This window comes from Callospermophilus lateralis, chromosome 18, assembly GCF_048772815.1.
Source record: "Callospermophilus lateralis isolate mCalLat2 chromosome 18, mCalLat2.hap1, whole genome shotgun sequence".
Taxonomy (NCBI): Eukaryota; Metazoa; Chordata; class Mammalia; order Rodentia; family Sciuridae; genus Callospermophilus; species Callospermophilus lateralis.
The window spans coordinates 11,455,509-11,477,065 of NC_135322.1; the positions used below are offsets into that span (position 1 = coordinate 11,455,509).

The 21,557-nt window shown below is 38.4% G+C and overlaps 1 protein-coding gene across 1 annotated transcript; it reads right to left on the minus strand.

Moving 5' to 3' along the window:
* Nucleotides 1–767: 767 nt before the first annotated feature.
* On the minus strand, nt 768–16,301 carry Znf227 (zinc finger protein 227). The gene is made up of 6 exons (XM_076838193.1): nt 15,563–16,301; nt 13,757–13,829; nt 13,285–13,346; nt 9,703–9,829; nt 8,562–8,657; nt 768–3,441 (listed from the first exon to the last, which is right to left on the minus strand). The coding sequence occupies exons 3-6, from the start codon at nt 13,342–13,344 to the stop codon at nt 1,310–1,312; spliced, it is 2,415 nt and encodes an 804-aa protein (XP_076694308.1). The 5' UTR covers nt 13,345–13,346; nt 13,757–13,829; nt 15,563–16,301; the 3' UTR covers nt 768–1,309.
* Nucleotides 16,302–21,557: the final 5,256 nt, after the last annotated feature.

Here is a 21,557-nt window from a genome sequence, read left to right on the forward strand (position 1 = left end):
GCCATGCAGGTTTTTTTTTTTTTTTTCAATCAACAAAATGATTCTCCAACTTACATGGAAAAACAAAGAACTAGAATAGCTAAAGCAATTTTGAAAAAGTAAAGTTGGAGAACTCATGCTACCTGATTTAGAGACTTACAATAAAGCTATCGTAATAAGTGGCATTGGTGAAAGAATTAAGATCTTAAATATCAATATTAAATTTTCCTGAATATTACAGCATAGCTGTTTTAAGTAAATATTCTTATTCTTGGGAAAATATACTTTGTATTGAGTGTAAGGGCAAAATGACTGCAATATACTCTTGTGTGGTTAAGAAAAAAGTGGTATACATAGGAATCAGTGAGTATACATATGCACATCCAGATACGTGAAGAATGACTCAACTGTGTTAAGATGAATCTGGGTAAAGGGTATATGAGAGAATTTATATAAATTTTACAGTTTTTCTAAGTTTCATATGATTTCAAAATAAAAAAAAATGTAAACATATGAATCAAAATCTCATCATTTAGAGATAATTAGAAATATCTATACATCTTTACTTTTTCCTTAAAAAAAATAGGATTCCACAAAAACTCATGTTTTATGTCTTCCCAGAATAATAAATTCTGAAAATCTTCCAACCTCTGTAACTACAAATTTACTTTCTCTCATTTAGTGTTTGTAAAGTATTCCATGCAATAATAATACAAAAAATATCTTGGCAATCCAACTGATTTTCTGTTTGCTACTAAAACAATGATTCAATGAATATCTTTTCTTATATGTCATGGCAGACATAAATTTACATTTGAGGATCAAAAATTCATCTCTGGGAATCTACTATTTAATTATAGCCCTTTATACTATATAAAATAATCATATTGTACATCCTTAGTTACAGGAAATTTTTAGTCAGCAATTTTATTTTTCCATAGCTGTACAGCTTTTTAGTAAAAATAATGACCACTGTAAGTATAAAAGGAAAGTTTAAGGAAAAATAGTTCAAAACCCTTCCTGATCAAAAATAATAACTAGTTAACATATGGCAAATATCCTTTTATACAATACCTTTGAGCATAGTCACACTGAAAGATGGTCATTTACATTAACTGGATCTTGCCAACAGGATGGCAATATCAATTTCTTCCCGAAATTTGAATTCTAGCCCTGTTACTCTGGTTCTACGTCATCATTTTAAAGTATGTGTTAGATTCTGAGTCTGAAGAAAACCCCTTCCACTCTCGATATTTTAATAGGGTTTCATCACCAGCAGACTCAAAAAACTTGAAGTTGTACATTCTGGCAGAAGTCAACAAAAAAATTTTTATTTCTTGAGTTTTTTGCCAATGTGGACTTTCTGGTGGTATGTAAGACGGGACCGGTGACTGAAATCCTTGCCACATACATCGCATTTGTAAGGTTTTTCTCCAGTGTGGACTCTTTGGTGGGCTTGAAGGCGTGCACTCTGACTGAAGCCCTTCCCGCATTCCTCACATTTAAAGAGTTTCTCCCGGGTGTGAACACTCAGATGGACTCGAAGATTCGAGGGAAGACTAAAGGCTTTACCACACTCCTCACACTTATGAGGTTTTTCTCCTGTGTGGACCCTCTGGTGATGGCGAAGATTCAAGCTCCTACCGAAGCCCTTCCCACACTCCTCACACCTGTAAGGTTTTTCTCCAGTGTGCCCTCTCTGATGGTATATAAACTGTGAACTGTATCTAAAGCCCTTTCCACACACATCACATTTATATGGCTTCTCCCCAGTATGGACTCTCTGATGGGACTGGAGGCCAGAGGACTGACTAAAGCCCTTACCACATATACCACATTTGTATGGCTTCTCTCCAGTATGGACTCTCTGATGGACCCGAAAATCGATGGCCTGACTGAAGCTCTTATCACACTCTTCACATTTATAGGGTTTCTCCCCAGAGTGAACTCTCTGATGAGCATGAAGATTTGACCTCCAGCTGAAGCCCTTCCCACACTCCTCACATTTATATGGTTTTTCTCCAGTGTGAATTACTTGGTGAAGTTTCAGATTTGAACTGTAACTGAAGTCCTTGCCACACACTTCACATTTGTATGGCTTCTCTCCCGTGTGGACTCTCTGATGGGTTTGAAGCTTTGAGGACTGGCTGAAGCCCTTCCCACATAGTTCACATTTGAATCGTTTCTCTCCAGTGTGGACATTCTGATGGACTTGAAGATTGGAGGCCTGACTGAAGCCTTTACCACACTCCTTACATTTATAAGGTTTCTCTCCTGTGTGAACTCTGAAATGGATATGAAGATCTGTATTTCGGGTAAAGCCTTTCCCACACACCTCACATTTATATGGCTTCTCCCCAGTATGGACTCTGCGATGGCATATCAGTGGTGAATTGTGGCTGAAGCCCTTACCACACACGTCACATTTGTAGGGTTTCTCCCCAGTGTGGACTCGCTGATGGATGTGGAAATGTGCAGCCTGAGTGAATCCCTTCCCACACTCCTCACATTTATAAGGCTTTTCACCCCTGTGGACCCTCTGATGAACACGGAGATTAACACTCCAGCCAAAGCCCTTGCCACACTCTTCACATTTGTATGGTTTTTCTTCAGTGTGAACTCTCTGATGGCACTGAAAATTGGAACTTTGACTAAAGCATTTACCACATTCCTCACATTTGTAAGGTTTCTCTCCAGTGTGAGTCCTATAATGAATGATGAGACCTGTGCTGCTACTGAATCTCTTGCCACAATTGTCACATCTATAGGACTTTTCTCCTGGGTTAGACTGGTGAGAATAAAAAGGGTTCTTATTGAAGCAATCACCAGATTCCTGACACTTACCCAGTGTCTCTCCTGGGTGAACTCTCTGATGAGTTTGCAGGTGTGTGTTCTGACTGAAGCACTTCTCTCCTGTGTGAACCTTCTGATGAAGGTGAAGCACTGGACTATAATGGAAGCTCATTCCACACTCACTACATGGATGTGGTTTCTCTTGAAAGGGTAACTGCAGATTGGAGCCATAGATATCGCTCCTGCCACAGTTGTCACATTTGCAGCGCTTCTGCTCTGTCTTATTTTTAACATGTTCACTGAATGGTGATTTCCTCATCAAGTCTTCACACAAATGCAGACTGCTTTTCACATCAATTTGCTTATTTCTACTGAGATTCTGTGACTTTCTCAAATATGCATTCTGGCAAGAATCCTGGGTTCTTAAAGTTGACAACTCTTCATTTTCAACATACCTGGAACCATTTCCTTTATGGTTCTTTATAATGCTCTCACTTTCAAAAACCTGAATGGAATTACCTTGTGATAACTGGAAATTCTTCCTCTGAAGACATCTGGTTAATTCACTTGCAACCTGTTTCCAGATTTGCCAGCAGGATAGCTCTGCATGTGAAAGGTATTTTAATGCAAATTTTTGAAGAGTTTCCATCTCATTTTGACTTGTATTGCCTATAAGAGAAAGCATCATTCAGAAATAAGGACAGGTTAATACTTTCTTTAGAAATGTTAGAATTTCAGAGTAGGGCCAGATTAAGTAGCACATGCCTATAAACCTAGAGTCTCAGGAGGCTGAAGCAAGAGGATCACAAGTTCAAAGCCAGGCTCAGCAACTTAGTGAAATCCTTTCTCAAAATAAAAAATAAAAAGGGCTGGGGATGTGGCTCAGTGGTTAAGTGCCTCTGGGTTTGATCCCTGGAACCAAAAAAAAAAAAAAAAAAAAAATCACAGTAAGGACATAGGGTAAGGCCTTATAAGCAGGGGAAGAGTCATCTTGTCCTTACAACATCATTTATCCTTTTCTCATGTTTTTCATCCAGATGGAAGTAAAGAGTGGGATCAAGAGTCTTCTAACTTCAACATGTAAAATGTGGCTCATTTCTAGAAGTGTAAATATGATGTTTACTATGAGAGCTACAAGCTTGAAATCAGATGGTTTCAAGACAACAAAAAAACAATCTATGTTCCAACCACAATAACATAAATTAAAAGCTTATTTACCTTTTCTTTGGGCATAAAATAGTACTTTAGGTTTTGGTAGAAATTATACTTCAAGAATAATTTAGAAAATGGGGCTGGGGTTGTGGCTCAGCGATAGAATGCTCACCTAGCACATTTGAGGCCCTGGGTTCGATCCTCAGCATCACATATAAATAAAATAAACATACTGCGTCTAACTACAACTGAAATTTAGGAAAGTGGTTGGAATACTAACATGCACTGTTCTGAAGCCTGGTAATAATTCAAGTCTGTAAAAGTAGAAGAAAAGGGAAAGCTAATCTTGTACAACAAAGAAAGAAGTTGGGAGAAGGAATAAAACAAGGCATAGATAGTGCAGGCTCTCAAAAATAAACCCGGGAGAGAGGAATTATATTTCACTTGGAAAACTCAGATTTGTTGATTCTCTCACTCCCTTTAGGTCTATGTTCAAATACCTTCCTAACATTCAATGTAAAAATAATTCCACATTAACTCCTATACCTTCGATCCTTCCCATTTTCCTTATAATGCTTTATCTCTCTCCCTCTCGCAGTGCTGGGGATGCAACCCAGGGCCTTATGCATGTTAGGGAAGTGCTCTACCACAGGGCTTCACCCCCTAGCACCATATTTCTCTCCACTGTATTTATTATAAGTTGATCATCCCTAATTTGAAAATTCAAAATATTCCCAAACCCTAAACTGTGCTGACATGGAGCCACAGTGGAAAATTTCACACTTGGCCTCATGTGATGGGTCACAGTCAAAATGCAGGTGTACTAAGCAAACCACATAAAACTACCTTCAGGTTACAAGGTATCTATGAAATATAAATAAACTTTGAGTTTAGGCTTAGGTTCCATCCTCAATATTATCTCATTATGTACATATAAATATTCCCAAATCCCACCCAATCCAAAATCTGAAATACTTCTAGTCCCAACCATTTTGGATAAAGGAGATTCATTCTGCATTATCTGACTGACTATATACTTCCTATTTTTCTGTCTTATCCTTTTTTTACCGACTAGAATATAATGGTCACAAGAATAGCATAAACTCTGTTCCCAATGTAATTTGATTTTTATCAAATTGTTGGGATACGTTAGTATACTATGAAATCAATTCTATAATTTGTGACAATTTTTTGAAAAGCAGAACAAAAACTTAAGTGTATTATAAGCAATAAGAGTACCACTAAAGCTGGGTGCAGTGGTGTGCACCTGTAATCCCAGCAGTTTGGGAAACTGAGGCACAAGGATCAAAGCCAGCCTTAGCAAAAAGAGAGGTGCTAAGCAACTCAGTGAGACCACATCTCTAAATAAAAAATAGAAAACAGGGCTGGATGTGGCTAATGGTCAAGTACCCTGAGTTCAATCCCCAGTACCCAAAAGGAAAAAAAAAATCCCAGTACATACAAGTTGAGGTGGTGAGTACCTCTACACTTCTAATCCCAGCTATTCAGGAAGCTGAGGCAGGACTGCCTGAGCTCAGGATTTTGAGACCAGCGTGGGCAACACAGTGAGACTTCTATATCAAAAGAATACTATTATACAGAGGCTGGGGTGGTGGCTCAGTGGTAGAGGCTTGCCTGGCATGTGAGGCACTGGGTTTGATCTCCAGAAGAGAAACAAACAAACAATAAAATCCTGGCTTAAATTATTTCAAAGGGGAGGAGGGACCTTAATTATATAATTAATTTGCTTAAATGGAGTTATATCCTAATAATTTAAACTTTGAAAAACTATCAACAGGCACATGAAACTCTGAATGGTGACCTGAATAATCCACCTCCCCAAAGAAGAGATGTTCAAGTCCTGAACCTGTTAATGGCCAAAGGAACTTCATAAATATGATTAAATCAAGGATATCAAGATGGGGAGATTATCCCAGATTAAAAATGAGCTCAAAGTAGTCACAAGATGGAGGCGGGAGGGAAACCTCCCTCATTTCACCCTCTGCACCTCTCCTTTAGATAGTTTTGATCTGTGTTCTTTTGACTGTAAAAAACTGCTAAATAAAGCACCTTCCTGAGTTCTGCAAATCATTCTAACAAATTACCAAGGGAACCCCCAAATTTGTATCTAGTTTGTCAGAAGTGAGTCTGAGAACCCCTAGACTTATAGCTGGTGCTGAAGGGTGTCTTGTGGAGGACTGTGCCCTCACCTGTAAAGCCTGGCCTTGGAGTGTCTAACATCAAAAGTCATTGCAACATGTGAAGAGCTTCTCACACTGTCTACCGTCAACCAAGATTACCACCAACAAGGTTTAAATCATGCTGGAAAACTTAGGTAGAAACTCCATGATCTTTCCTTTCCTAGTCAGAACTCTGCTCATCTCCATAGGTATGACAGTGTACATGGACACTGAAAATGTCTAATCCAACACTGCTAAACAACTGCATATAGAATGTAACTATTTAGATATTACAATAAAGGGAGGGGGAAAGCAGGAAACTGGCTGTACACAGGGCAGTTTTCTCTAAAATGTAGTAACTTGAAGTTACTATGTGGAAACTGATGAATCATAATGCCTAGTACAATGATATTGATAAAAATTACCAAGAGTTCAATTACAGCCTGATAATTGTGAATAACTTTTACCTTCTAAATTTAAAAGGTCTGAATCTCTACATATCTAAAGATGTCTACAAAATTATAATTGTATAATAATTATGGTATAATTACCTAAACATATAATTATATTTATAGATTCACTGTAAAACAATGTTCCAAAATTACCCGTTAATCACTCTAGTGCATTCTAAATCAATGAGCTATCTTTGGAGTAATAGGGATGTAAGGTCCATTGTCTCCATTCTTCTCTGTAAGTTTTTAAGAATCACTATAAAAACAAGCACTGTAATTTGTGCTCCTGTGACCTCCAGGGAATATATAGATTATATAATTCTTGGATATTATTGGCACATGGGGCATGATTGCAAGGTCCTTAAATATACTGATATTGAAGAAGAAAAGGAAATCTTTGAAAGGGGGACAGAAAATGCTGCCTGATTTGTTAAAGGACCTTAGTCTGTTAGGTAAAAATGAAAAATGACAATACTTAGGACCATAATTCTTGAGGTTGTTTGCATATGAAAATGAGACCCAGTCAAGTGAAGCAAGTATCTAATAATCCTGAACACATTAAACATGATGCAGCATGTAGACGTAAAAGGGAAACAGACAAAAGAAGAGTGGTTATATTCATTAACCACTCCAGAATTCAGGGCCTCAACTGGTGTGCTTGCAGACAAGCCTCTATTTTGTTTTTGGGGTTGGGAGAGTATGTAAATTTACTGCCTCTAGGATGAACTAATTTTAAATTTTAATTTTTAAATAGTAGAACTGAGAAATACACAAATTAAAGAGGAAAAAAGAGAAAGGAAGTGAAGAATGTAGTGAGAAGTGAAGGAGTGAGAAGGGGGATGAGGAGGGCAAGGACGAGCTAGTGGAAGAGCATGGTGGATGGCAGCACGTGGGCAAGGCAGCCTTCAAGGAGAGAAAAGACTGGGGTCACAGGCTGGGGAAGCTGCAAGGGGAGCTTTCCCATTCCTGTGCCAGTGAATAGGAAATAGTTCATATAATAGTTCATTCTTGGGCTGGGATCATGGCTCAGTGGTGGAGCACTTGCTTAGCATGTGTGAGGCACTGGGTTTGATCCTCAGCACCACAAAAGAAGATAAACAAATAAAATACAGGTGTTGTGTCCATTTACAACTAATATATAGATATTTTTTTCTTTTCTTTTTTAGCTGTTGATAAACCTTTATTTATTTATTTACTTGTGGTGCTCAGACTCAAACCCAGTGCTTCACACGTTAGGCTAGCGCTTTACCACTGAGCCACCACCACAACCCTAATAATTCATTCTCTCAGCAAGTATTTCCAAGTACAGAAGGCCCATCAGAGGTTTTTGTGGACAGCAAAAAATGAAACTGCCAAAATCCCTACTCTTGTGGGATGAGACAGATAATAAACAAGAAAATAAAAAATATGTCATTAGGTAATCAGTGTTTAGCCACAAAAGAGATAAGGTAAGAGGACGGAGAGTGAAAGGAAGAAGTTACTTTAAACAGGACAGACACAGAAGGCTTCTCTAAAGGATGAAAGTTGAGAAATGACCTGAAAGGAGTAAGGAAGGGGCTGTGCTGGGCTGGAGGGCTCTGCTGAGGTAGTGAACAGAAATAGCCAAAGCCACAAAACAGAAGAACTCAGAAAGTCCACGCCAAGGGGACCCAAAAGGCCAGAATGATCTAAGCAAGGGAGAAAGGATAGAAAATGAAATAGAAACTTGGGGAGGATAAGAGATCAGACAGGGTCTTACAGCCCAGTCAAGTGACAAGAGAAGGCTTTGAAGGGGGATAACTAGAGGAGTGGCATGCTCTAATTTTTTTATTATTTTTTAAAGAATCACCTGGCTACTGTGAAGACACAGATTATACGAATGTAAGGGAGGAAGCATGGAGACCAGCATGAAGGTGCTTGTCATTATCCAGGTGAGAGGTGATGACACTCAGATTATGGTGGCAATGATACATGTGATGAGAAGCTCACTAGCTCGTGTCTGAAAGAATAGCTACACGATTCTCACCAAAATAGCTACTTCTCTGGGTTTCTGTCTCCATCATCCAAAGCTTTTCTTCTGCTTCCAACTGGGACACCATATCCACTTTGAAGGGAAGGTACCCTATGAAAAAGTAGAGATACATATATTTAAGGTGAACACACAACTAAAATACATTTTTGCCTAAGTCATATAATCCTCAGTGGTATTTTAAGAATTTTTAAAATCAGGAACTATAAGAAAAAACTCAGGTCTTGCCTAGTTCTCAGATGATATATTTGACATATATATGTAATAAATTACACTTGGCCAACACTGTCTTTCCCATCACTCATTCAAAGTGGTCACAGCATGGGCTGTGGTAGAGAACTTGCCTAGCATGTGTGAGGCACTGGGTTCGATCCTCAGCACCACATAAAAATAAATAAATAAAGGCATAAAAATATAATAATATAATAATATTAGTTTTTAAAAAATTTGTCACAGGGCTGGGGTTGTGGCTCAGAAGTAGAGCACTCGTCTAGCATGCGTGAGGCACTGGGTTCAATCCTCAGCACCACATAAAGTAAAATAAAGACATTGTGTCTACCTATAACTAAAAAATAAATTTAAAAAAATGCTATGGATGAATTGTGAGTGGTTTTTGATAAGGAATTCTGATATAACCTACCCTCATATATTTCATTGAAAAGAAAATGCCAGTACAAAGCCCTAAGTTTACTTCATGACCCAGGAGTGGTTTACCACCATAATTTGAAAGATAAAATATAGAAGCAAAGTTGCCCATCTACAGTTCACCTAGAACATCTCTCAATTGTGGCAAGACTGATCCTTTGCACTGGTGAATTCTGGGTTGTGGAGAGTTGTCCTATGCATTGCAGGCCCACATCCATGGTCACCACCTGTTAGATGGGACAACTGGGTCCAGATATTGCCAAATGTCCTCTGACAGAAAAATCACCCCCGCTGAGAACCAGTGATTCAAAAGAAAAGAATTTCATGTGAGCAAAACCACCACTAAAACCTATCCCTATCATCCCAGACATTAGAAATCATTTTGCTTTCAAGAGTAGGGAACCATTTCAAATGGGTCAAAGCCTTGAACATCTGAGGACACAGAGATACTCGAGGGAGTTAAAGTTCAGTGTCAGAGGGTGCCTGTCCTCACCCACTGCAACCAGGTTCTTGAAATTCTCCACCATTACATCTTGGTACAGCTTCCTCTGAGTAAGGTCCAGCAGCCCCAGCTCCTCTGTGGTGAAGACCACAGCCACATCTTTGAATGTCACCGTCTCCTACAAAATCAAACACACATAGCCTCAATTTTGCAGCTCCCCCAGAAAAAGTGCAGTACAAGCGTGGTACAGTGGTGCACACCTGTAATCCCAGCAACTTGGGAGGCTGAGGTAGGAGGATCACAAATTCAAGGGCAGCCTCAGCAATTTAGTAAGACCATGTCTCAAAAAAATAGAAAAGAAAAAAAAAAAGTCTAGGGATGTAGCTTAGTGGTAAAGCATACCTGGGTTCAATTCCCAGTACCACCAAAAACAAACCCAAAATAAGTACAGCATGAAAAGGATAAAAAGGATATTAAACAACAGAATAATAAGTACATACAGATTTGAAGGGATCCTAGTCAGTTTGTTTCAATTACTGTCTCTCCTTTAATGTCCCCTACCCCCACCCCCAAATTTTAAACTCTTTATCTGTTTTAAATGTTTGCAAAGTTCATAGGCCTTCAGCAACTCCCTAGGACAGTATATAGCTCTTCCTGGATGCTTCCAACTGCCAATTCACAGTTGGTTCAGGGATCAGCTCTGGACTCAGGCTGTCTGAGTTCAAATTTGAACATTTCTTTCCTTTATTAGTTTACAGAAACCTGGGCAAGTTCCTTAACTTTTCACTATCTCAATTTCCTCTTCTCTTCAATGCTGTCTAAATCACAAGGTGCTGGAAAAGACAGCACCACGGAATACATGTAAAGCACTTAAGACTGCACCACAGGGGCTTGGAAACTGAATAATTCACATCCCTGCTATAATCTCTTTCACGCCATTGTGAGTGCACAAAACAGTATTCCTTGGAACAATGTATATTTAACCAATCCATATAATATATAATTAGTCATATGTTTTTACCTATAATCAAAACTTCAAAGATTCCTTTATGGAGATCTTAGCAAAAAGATAGAAGAGAGAAAGAAAGAAAAAGAGAGAAAGAGAGATATCTTGGCCAAGAAGCAGCAATTGCAAAGTCATAGAATGTGGGAGGCCAACCTTACAGGTGACTGAGTTACACTCCCCAGCTGGGTGCTGAGGCGCTCAGTCACAGAAATGGGTGTGTCTTGCTACAGCCCCATGGGTGAAGCTATGCTCACCCATTCCTTTGTAATATAACCCCTTGCCCTGTTTAGGATAGAATCTTCCATGGAAGTGCCTTGTGTGTGTCCTACCCAGGTGTCAGTCAACCTGCTGACAGTGGACATCATGAAGATAGACTCAGCCCCCTGAAACCTGACCCCTTGCCTCATTTGAACAGCTTCTTCTCAATAAAAGGGGTCAGCGCAGGCTCTCGCTCTCTCTCTCTTTCTGCGGACCCTTAAGGTTAGAGGAGCCGTCACAGCAACCCCAAAGAAAATGGTATTTGTGTCTCTTGTATGGTTATTTCGTGCAGCCCAGTTAGCCCAGTTTAACTAGAGTGACCCCTGAGCCTTTTAGTCGCGGGAACAGAAACCCAGCAATAGAACAGTCACTTTTAAAACTTTAAAAGCAGCCTAGCAGAATGTCCCTAGAAAAGTTTTCTCAATGCACTTTTCACATGAGTACAAGTGTTCCTGCATCTTTAAACTCGGCCAAATATACCTTAATTCTCTTAAAAAAAAAAGAAAAGAAAACATTTCACAACATAAGTAAAATAAATCTCTTTATTAATATTCATATACATTATTAACACTATTTTTTTCATAAATTCACTTCCTTTTTTAAGAAACCCCTATTTTTTTCCTCATAATCCAAATGGGTTTTATCTTACTCTTTTTAGCAGAGAAGGTACAGGATTGAACTAAGGGGCACTCTAGCACTAAGCTATACTCCCATCCCTTTTTACTTTTTTATTTTGAGACAGTTCTATTAACTTACTGAGGCTGTGATCCTCCTGACTCAGCCTCCCAAGTTGCTAAAGTTATAGGCATGCACCACCACATCAGGCTATCCTACTAGTCCTAGCAGTAAATTGAACTATTGACCTTTACTTTGTTTAAGTATATCCCACCAGTTGGTAATTGTCTTGTAATATTGTGCCTGATTTCTTGTGCTGAAGAAAAATTTAAACTACTTATATTAAACTGAGTTTAGGCATCTAGGTTTTCAGAATGACTAAGACACACACCTAGCAGAGAGGAAACAAGCCCTTTGGTGAGACCCAAATGAAGGGCACCATTAAAGTTTATGTTTCAAAGGGTCATATGCAGGTGCTTTCTATGATATGCACTCCAGTTTCTGGAAAATACTTTTGCCTTGTCTACCTCTTCATAAAAATGGAATGAAAATATTCCTACCTAACAGTCAGAAACTTCAGAGTTGAATGTACAGGTGACCTGGGAAAAGGTGGGTAGTTATATGATATTCCCACACCCCTATCTTCATGTTTAAAATGCAGATAAATCACCTACATATTCACACAGTGCTCTAAAGAATAAAGCAACGACAGAAAGAACTGGCGAGGTATTTAAACACTATTAGACTATATACAACTGCTACCTATATACAATTGCTTTGACAAAATAAATAGATGAGTGACTAAAATACACATACACATATACACGCACGCACGCACGCACACACACAAGGAAAAACTATAGCTCTCCTTCTATAAAAACCATTTAATAACTTTACACCATGTCATACTTTGGATGCTCTACTTTGGATGCTCTGCTTACAAAATACCTAAGAGAACCGACATGAAATATACCTCTTCAATTTAGAGTTCCTAAAACTTGAAGGACAAACAATGCAGAATTCCACCGGAATTGCTTTCTGGGGACAAAAGCTATACATAGAGAAAATGTTCCTATAGTGTTCCTTAAAATGGTAAAATTCTTAAATCTCTTAAAAGTTTTAATAGGAATAATTTATTTTTTAAAGGGCATTCCAATTCAATAGAATATAATATAGTCACTGAAATACATTTGATATAACTAAATGAAAAAAATAGTCAAAATTTCACCTATTCCATTATTGCAAATATATAGTGACATGAACTTGAAAAAGGAATATGGGAAAGTAAAAAAAGCTAGTTTACAAGCAAGAGAGCAATATAGATTATTCTGTTCTTAAAGTTTCTCTTTTCAAATATTTTTTGTAAAATGGTAAAGATAATAAATGAAACAAAACACAAACATACACACACACACATCTAGCATACAATGTATACTCAAAGACCTGTTATTTTGTAGGACACAGTGGTGCATGTCTCTAATCCCAGCAGCTTGGGAAGCTAAGGCAGGAGGATTACAAGTTCGAAGCCAGCCTCAGCAACTTAGCGAGGCCTAAGCAATTCAGCAAGATTCTGTCTCAAAAATAAATCATAAGAACAGTTGGGGATGTAGTTCAGTGGTTAAGTACCCCTGGGTTCAATCCCGGGTCCAAAAAAAAAAATCTGTTATTTTCCATCAGCCTTCCCAAAGAAGAGAAAAATATATACCCAATTGTTGAGAAATTGAAATCATATATTAAGACACAGAATCCCTTACCTGAAACTTGGTCATTTGTTCCTGTTCCTTCTGGGGTAGGTCAGATTCCTGAATAGGCATGTCTGAGGAAGGATGAAGAAACCGTGAGATACAAGTTAGAGCTCCCATTACCTCATGTGAATTTTTGTGGAAATTATAGAAGAGTTTGAGTGTCCCCACTTCCAGACAGATGCCACCACATAGCTCCATAATCAAGCACAAGCAGATTCTGCCTACTCGGAGGCCTGTCAGCTCAATGCCATTGGCAGTGTGACCAACGAACACAACCAAATGCCACCTACTATAGGAATTTCTGGGAATGGTAGGAGATGAAAGGCTAACATGTGGGCTAAAAAGACGTTGTGTTCTGGAGCCAAATTAGTTTAGTTTCTAGAAATGACAATTCTGAATAGCCCAGAGCATGTTAAGAACTCTCTCTGTGCCCTACTTTTGTCATGGGTCAATGAAGACAAGAATCAAACATGGTACCTACCTCATAAAGCAGCTCCAAGTATTAAATGAACAGATGGAAATTTCTAAGAACCAGGAGTCCCTTTCTCTTGTAGCTACAAAACAAAACAAAAAGATATTTTGTATCCTAAACTATACTTGCAAACATTGTTAGTCTACAAAATCACCTTTAATTTCTGAAAAGTCTAATCCTGATTTGAAATATCTTCATAGTTAATAATTTGTTGCCCACTGATAATATTTTACTGATACTGGTATCAGTTTTCTAAAAAGTACCATTTCATGGTACTTCATGATATCAGAAAAGGCTCCCTTTAATTCTATGTACATGGATATAAGGAAAAACACATAGCAAAGGGAAAGATAAAGACAAAAAAAATCAAGATAATGGAAACTAAACTAAAAAGGTTCCAACATTTGTCTAAAAGCAATGAGAGAAGCGAATGGAAGAAATGGCAGAGACATATTATTTCAAGAGGTAATTACTTAGAATTTCCTACAGGAACTCTAAAACAGTATAAATAAAAATAAATATACTCCTAAACTAATAAATCACAGCACAACTCGGGATAGTGATAGACTAAAAGAATGCAAAGAACTGAAAACAACAATAACAATCTGAGAACTCCTAGAAAGAAAATATATTTAGTTTACTTGAATGACAATTAGGTTGACAGAAACAGGAAAACTAACTGGAGATTGAAAACAAGAAGATATTCTCTTCATTTACTATAAACAGAATAATTGTCAACTTTTCTATGCTCAATGAATGATTATTTACATGAGGGAGAAACAAAGATATTTTAAGTAAACAAAAATGAAGAAAATGCATGGCTATATGAACCCTGAAAGATAAGCTGCAAGAAGTAATGGGAAGAAAACATCTGTCAACATGTTGGCTACATAATAGTCTCTGCATTTTAAAAAAAAATCACAGTAACTACAATGAGGATGGCTTTTAAAAAGCAGGCCTATAACTTAGCCTCCAATTAAAAACAAACCAATAGGGCTGGGATTGTAGCATAGTGTTAGAGCACTTGCCTAGCACGTGTGAGGCACTGGGTTTGATTCTCAGCAATGCATATAAATAAATAAAATAAAGATCCATCAACAACTAAAAAAAAAATGTTTTAAAAAGCAACAACAACAACAAAAAGGAACATTAAATTTTAAGTGTTTTTAGTCTATATTTTTTCAAAATGAGACTATATGCTGGTTAAAATTAGTATTTGTTGATTAGGTACTGATACTGGTATCAGTTTTCTAAAAGTACCATTTCTTGGTACTTCATGATATCAGAAAAAAACCCTTTTAATTATTTTTAAAAATTAAAAGAATGGCATAAGACTGCAAGTTCTAAGCCAGTTGAGGATATCAAGAAGGGGGAAAAAATGAACCACACACACAAAAAAAACTGTCAAAAACGCAGAACAAAAAGAAGAAACGTGAAGTACGGTAAATTTAAAAATATATACAAATATAGTAGAAAAGAAATACACTTTAAGAAACAGATTCAATATCCCTGACTGCACTTTAAAAATCCAACTGCTTTCTAAGAAACGTTTAATGACAAAAAAAAAAAAAAAAAAAAAAAAAGGTTTGAAAGAAAAGGAATGGAAGGAGATACCGAGCAAATGTCAAACGCAACTTCGGCAGAGCTCATGGTAGAATTTAAGAAAGTGGCCTAATGTCTGTGATATGCTTTAAAAGACTATAGTTAAAATAAAAGGGGAGGCAGTTTGCAGCAAATGTTGAAACTGCTGGTTACTTAAGGATTCAGTAAATTGGAACACGACTTATTTGATGTGAAATCAAATTCAGTACTTACATCAATCTACATAGTCCTCAGAAGAATGTCTGGACGTCAGGGTGAGGTGTTACTAATAAACTCACTTCTGAGCCCTACCCATAACTCAGATATTCGACAAAAATCTGGTCATTTTCCTCCTGATAATTTACAGAGAGAAGGAAACCCGGCTGATGGCAAGAGACGACGGAGCAAGGACGTGCCTTCGGTTCAGTGGCAGCACAGTCCCTCCCTCCAGCTCCGATTCAGGGGTGAAGAAAAGGCTGCGGTGAAACTACGCCCTCGGCTTCCCGGAGGATGCGGCGGCGGGTCGCGGCTTCTCCCGGGGCCGGGCCCCGTCTCTCTTCGCCGGCTTCCAGGTGAAACGCGCGCTGCGAACGCAGAACTGTGTGGACAGCAAAAGGCGACCCGGGACCAGGCGCCGCCGCCGACCTGAGCGTTGACCGGAGCCTCATCTAACTAGGCTCCTCCGCAGGACCTGCCGGCTTTGCCGCTCTCCCAGAGGAAACGGCGCAGAGATGGCAACGGCGAGCAGTCTCACACGGACCGCAGGAGCGCGGCTCCGTAAGCAGGGAGGGCCGAGGGGATCCACGCTTCTGCCCTCCGCCTCTCGGCCTCCCCCGGCGGCCGCGACTTCTCCATGTTAAACTGCCGGACAGGTGGCCGCGAGACTCACGCTCAGGCTGAAAAGGTTCCGCCGGTTGCTGTGGCTGCAGGCAGGGCGGACTCACCTCCTGGACCAAAAGATGGTGACTGCTTTGCTTTCCCCGGCGGAAGCGGCTCAGACTACTCGAAACGCCTAAACTACACTTCCCAGAAGCCCCTAGGGGAAGGAACGCTGCGCGTCCGCTGCTTGATGACTTCAGGAGTTCTGAAATACATTTCCCAGAATGCCCGGAGGGGGAAAAACGGAATTCCCTCTCTCAGAGGGGAAAAAAAATATTTCCAAACTCTCCGAGGTTCAGGACCACGACTTCCAGAATCCTCTTCACGACTTCCAGTCCTTTTGCAGACCTGAATCAGTTCCTGTTGACAGAAGTTTAGGTTTTTCTCACTAGCGAATAAATAAAAAGTAACAGCAAATATGAAAGTCGGAGATTGTAAGAAACATATCATGTAATCCTTTCCTAATAGAATTACACCCAGAACTAACGAGAAAAAAAAGCAATACCTTTTAATTTTCAATGTTTACATTTAACAGGATTAACCAGTAGGAAAGATATTTTTTTTAGATACAAAGAGAATCAAAGACCAAAAATATGCAATGGATGCAGAATATTTTGTAGAATTCCACTTTTGTTAGCAGCATAAATAATTCTGAACTGATCTATTGAGCACAACTACACATAGAGTAAAAAAAAAAACGCACACGCACAAGCTTCAGCATAGACTTCTATGCACTCTTCAAAGTAATTGAGGCCACTGGAATTGTTTCTCAGGGAATTTCTCACTTGAAAAATGAACAAATTCATTAACTTTATCTTTTTTAACATTTTGTTTTAAATAGTTATACATGGCAGTAGAGCGCACTTAGTACATCATATATAATGTATAATTTCTCATTCTTCTGGGTTTATGTGATGTAGAATCACACCAGTCCTATAATTATATATGTACATAAGATAATAATATCTGACTCATTCTACTATCTTTTCCTTCACTTCCCTCCCTTCACTCCCTTCTACCTACACTAAAGTATCTCTATTCTTCCCTCCCCCATCCCCCTTGTGAATTAGAATCCGCATATTAGAAAAAACATTTGGCTTTTGGTTTTGGGGGATTGGCTTTTTTGGATGATATTCTCCACCTTCATCCATTTACTGGCAAATGCCATAAATTTATTCTTCTTTAAGGCTGAGTGATAGTCCATCATATGTATGTATGTATGTATGTATATGTGTATGTGTGTGTGTGTGTGTGTGTGTGTGTATCACTTATCACTTTTTTAATCCATTCATCTGTTGAGGGGCACCTAGTTTGGTTCTATAGTTTATCTATTGTGAACTGAGCTGCTATAAACATTGATGTGGCTGCATCACTGTAATATGCTAATTGTAAGTCCTTTGGGTATAAACTGAGAAGTGGGATAGCTGGATCAAATGGTGGTTTCATTCCCAGTTTTCTGAAGAATCTCCACACCACTTTCCACAATGGTCGCACCAAATTTCCCCCTAGCAACGTATGAGTGTGCCTTTTTCCCCATGTTGGCTTAACTCTGACTTCCTTAACAAGACTCCTGAAGCACAAAATAAAATCAGAAATCGATAAATGGGATGGATTCAGACTATTCAAAGCCATTTTCTGCTTGTCTAGTTTCAGAACCCATGTGGACTAGATCAGGAGCTTTGTTTCCTGTAAATATATTTCTGAAGATCTATGCTTTGTTATTTGCTAATTATCTGAGATTGCAAGTATTAGGGTGGCTTGGAATCTTGGACAAAAAGGAGGACTCCTTATTGAGACACTGGCCGTGGTCATCATTCTTGAAAGTGTTCCTCAAACCATATACATGACTATTTTCTATGGATTAAAAAAAAGTACAACAAAGATTATGAACACAGATTTGAGGCTCCAATTCTGGATTCAAATGGAAATTCTGCTTCTTACTAACTATAAGTCTTGAGGAAACAACATAAACTCTATAAGAGTAAATGGGAGGCTGGGGTTGTGGCTAAGTGGTAGAGCGCTTGCCTAGCACATAGGAGGCACTCCTTTCAATTCCCAGTACTGCATATAAATTAATAAAATAAATGTCCATTGACAAATAAGAAATATTTTTTAAAAAGAGAGAGAGTAAGTGGGGGTTGGGTATGATAGTGCATGCCTATAATTCTAGTGACTGGGGAGGCTGAGACAAGAGGATCTGCAAGTTCAAGGCCAGCCTCAGAAAATCATCAAGATCCCACGCAACTTAGTGAGACCCTAATTCAAAAAATAAAATGGGCTGGGGGTATGGCTCAGTGGTAAAGCCCTTCTGGATTCAATTCCAAGTACAAAAAAAAAAAAAAAAAAAAAAAAGTAAATGAAAAATTTTTTTTGCCTTGCCCAAAGGATCCATTTTCCTTTCCTTTTTCTTAGAGCAGTTTCACAAGCAATCTAGTGCTTCTGAATTCTTCCCATAACATTTGATACACATGCAAATCTTCTTAGAGGCTTAAAAAAATTCCAAAGTTTATAGCCCAGAAGTGTTTTTCAAAGGTCTGGAATTTGTCCCCTTGGAATATAATCCCTTTTGCAGATTGCCTAACATAAGATACTCTACATATCCCATTCAGTAATAAGATAGCTTTCTTTCTTGTCCGCACTGTGTAGGAAGAGTACCACTTCCATTCTCTTATCTTTAGGGGGAAAATGGTGGTGTAGGCATAAACCTCATAAATTTGTTATGATCATTTAGTGAATTAATTCCTCTAAATTGATACGGGGATGCTATATCACCTCAAACATAAGAATAGGGCAGATGAAGATTGAGTAATTCGCAAAACGATGTAATGTTAAGAATGGCAGAGCAGACACAAAGGTGAGGGAAGCCATTGGGAACAATGAGAACATTGAAACCAGGCAACACGCTACCCAGGCAGTCCTCCGCCCCCGAACGAACAGTGGGCTACAAAAGGAGGCTCTGCCCAGGGGAAGGCGAACCGCTCCCAGCTCCATCCTCAAACACTCAGTGGCCCTGGAGCTTCCCAACCAGGACGAGAAAGCTTGAAGGGTCCCCGCCAATCAGAGGAGCCCCCTAGACACTTCCCACGGGGAAAGAGTCTTCTTCCGACTAATAGGAAGCCCCTGGACCAATTCCCAGAATTCCCCAGTCCCAGCGGCCAGAAACGGAAGTGTCTCTGGGCTATGCCTCGCCGGACTACATTTCCCAGAATGCCTCATCGGAAAAGCGCAGTTGCAACGGGGGTGGGGGGCGGAAGTGCCCTGAATTGGGGGGTATTCTTGGGATACCAAGGCGAAGCTCCACAAAGTTTTCCCATTTTAGGTTGGTGGCACGTACTGATGTTGTTATTGATAGTTTAGCTAGGTTCAGTGGGCTCAGAGAGGAAGTTTGGATGGGAAGCAAAGGGGTGCCTGTTAAGACCTCAAAGAACTGCACAATATTTGTAAGGATTAAAGAGAAAGATAGTCTTTAAAGTCTTTGGGAGGAATTGGAGCGAACTTCAAATTTCAATATGTAAAGTGGGGTGGTGTTTTGTTTTGTTTTGTAAGCATTCTCGTGAACTTAGCAGAAACAAATGAAAATCCTATCTAGAGAAAAGAGACCAGCTTTCCTAGCCCTGAAATTAATTTTAAAATTTAGTAGTATTGCACAGAGTCAGCCTAGAAGAGGATTAGAAGATACATAGAACTTTATAATAATGAGTTTCAAATTATCAGGAATAGCAGCATTACATATTATATAAAATGAAATTGTCAGACCACAAAGAAAATCACAAACTCATAATCAGACTGGTTTTTAGTGTGTTTTTAGAAGGAAACATAGAGCCTTAAAATAAAATGCAAAAACATAAGCTAATAGGGCACAACCCTGTAATCTCAGCAACTCAGGAGGCTGAAGCAGGAGGCTTGAAAGTTCAAAGCCAGCTTCAGCCATTTAGTGAGGCCCTGTAGCTAATAAAATATAAAAAGAGGATGGGGATGTGGTTCAGTGGTTAAGTGCCCCTGGGTTCAATCCCTGGTACCAAAATTAAACAAAAAAATAATAATAAACTAAAAAGTAAGTGAAAGCATATCCCCAGTGAACCTATCTAAAGAATTTCATAAACAAATTCCAAAATACATACACAGTAAATATATGGAAGGAAATGATGAAGAGAAGATCCATAAAAGAGAAAACAAACTAGAGTGCATTTTTTTAAAAAGTGCCTGCAATGCCAGCTACTTGGTAGGGTGAGGCAGGAGGATAACAAATTTGAGACCAAACTGCAAAATTAAAAAAAATAAAATTAAAATAAAGAGCTAGGGCTGTAGCTCAGTGGTAGAGCTCACCTGCCAGCCCCACCCCAGTTTCTATCCCTACTAGTAGAGCAAAACAGAAAGAAAAAAAGAACATAATAATGAATGTGTTTCCTTAATGTGCTCATTACCTGTTGTATGCAGCAAGGAACGTCACATTCCCATATATATATATATATATATATATATATATATATATATATATATATATATATATAGTGTGTGTGTGTGAAGTAAAAAGGAAACACCATTAAAGAAATTAAGAAAACATTATGAGAAACATTATAATGGTACATTTGAGAATATTTCTGAATGAATATAAATTCCTAGAAAAATGTCACCTAAAACTAAAACATACACAATTGCAAATAATACTTGGAGATAACAAGTTAAAATTTTATCTCAGGATGAGAAGACAATACTGAATACATCACTTCTAATCAATTGTACTCTATCAGGCTGGGGTTGTGGCTCAGTAGTAGAGCACTTGCCTGGCATGTATGAGGCTCTGGGTTTGATCCTCAGCACCACATAAATAAATAAATAAAAGTTATTTTTAAAAAAATTTACTGAAATTTCTGTCTAACCATGTGTACAAACTTATTTGTCAATCCTGATAATTTATGTATAAATTATTTTCTACTTTCTAAATTGTAATTTATCATCTGTAAATTATGACAATTTTAATTTCTTCTTTTCTAATCCTTATACCTTCTACTATTTTTTCTATGTGCACTGACAATATTTTCTTGTAGGCCATTCTCACTTAACAATTGTTTGACTGAAATATTTTTTAAGAACAGGGTCTCCTATATTGCCTAGGCTGTCCTTGAACTCATCCTTTTGAGTAGCTGAGATTACAGGTGTGTGCCACTGACCCTGGCTTGGCTGGAATATTTTAAAGCAAATTGGAGAACTTCTTTTCAGCATAAGTAAGCTGAAATTCTGGAGAAATTGTGTAAAAATATAATAGTTTTATTTTATATTTATTCCTGTTTTCCTATTCTTATTCCCTCCCCTATCCCAGGATATTGTTTTGTTTGATGTATTTCTCTTT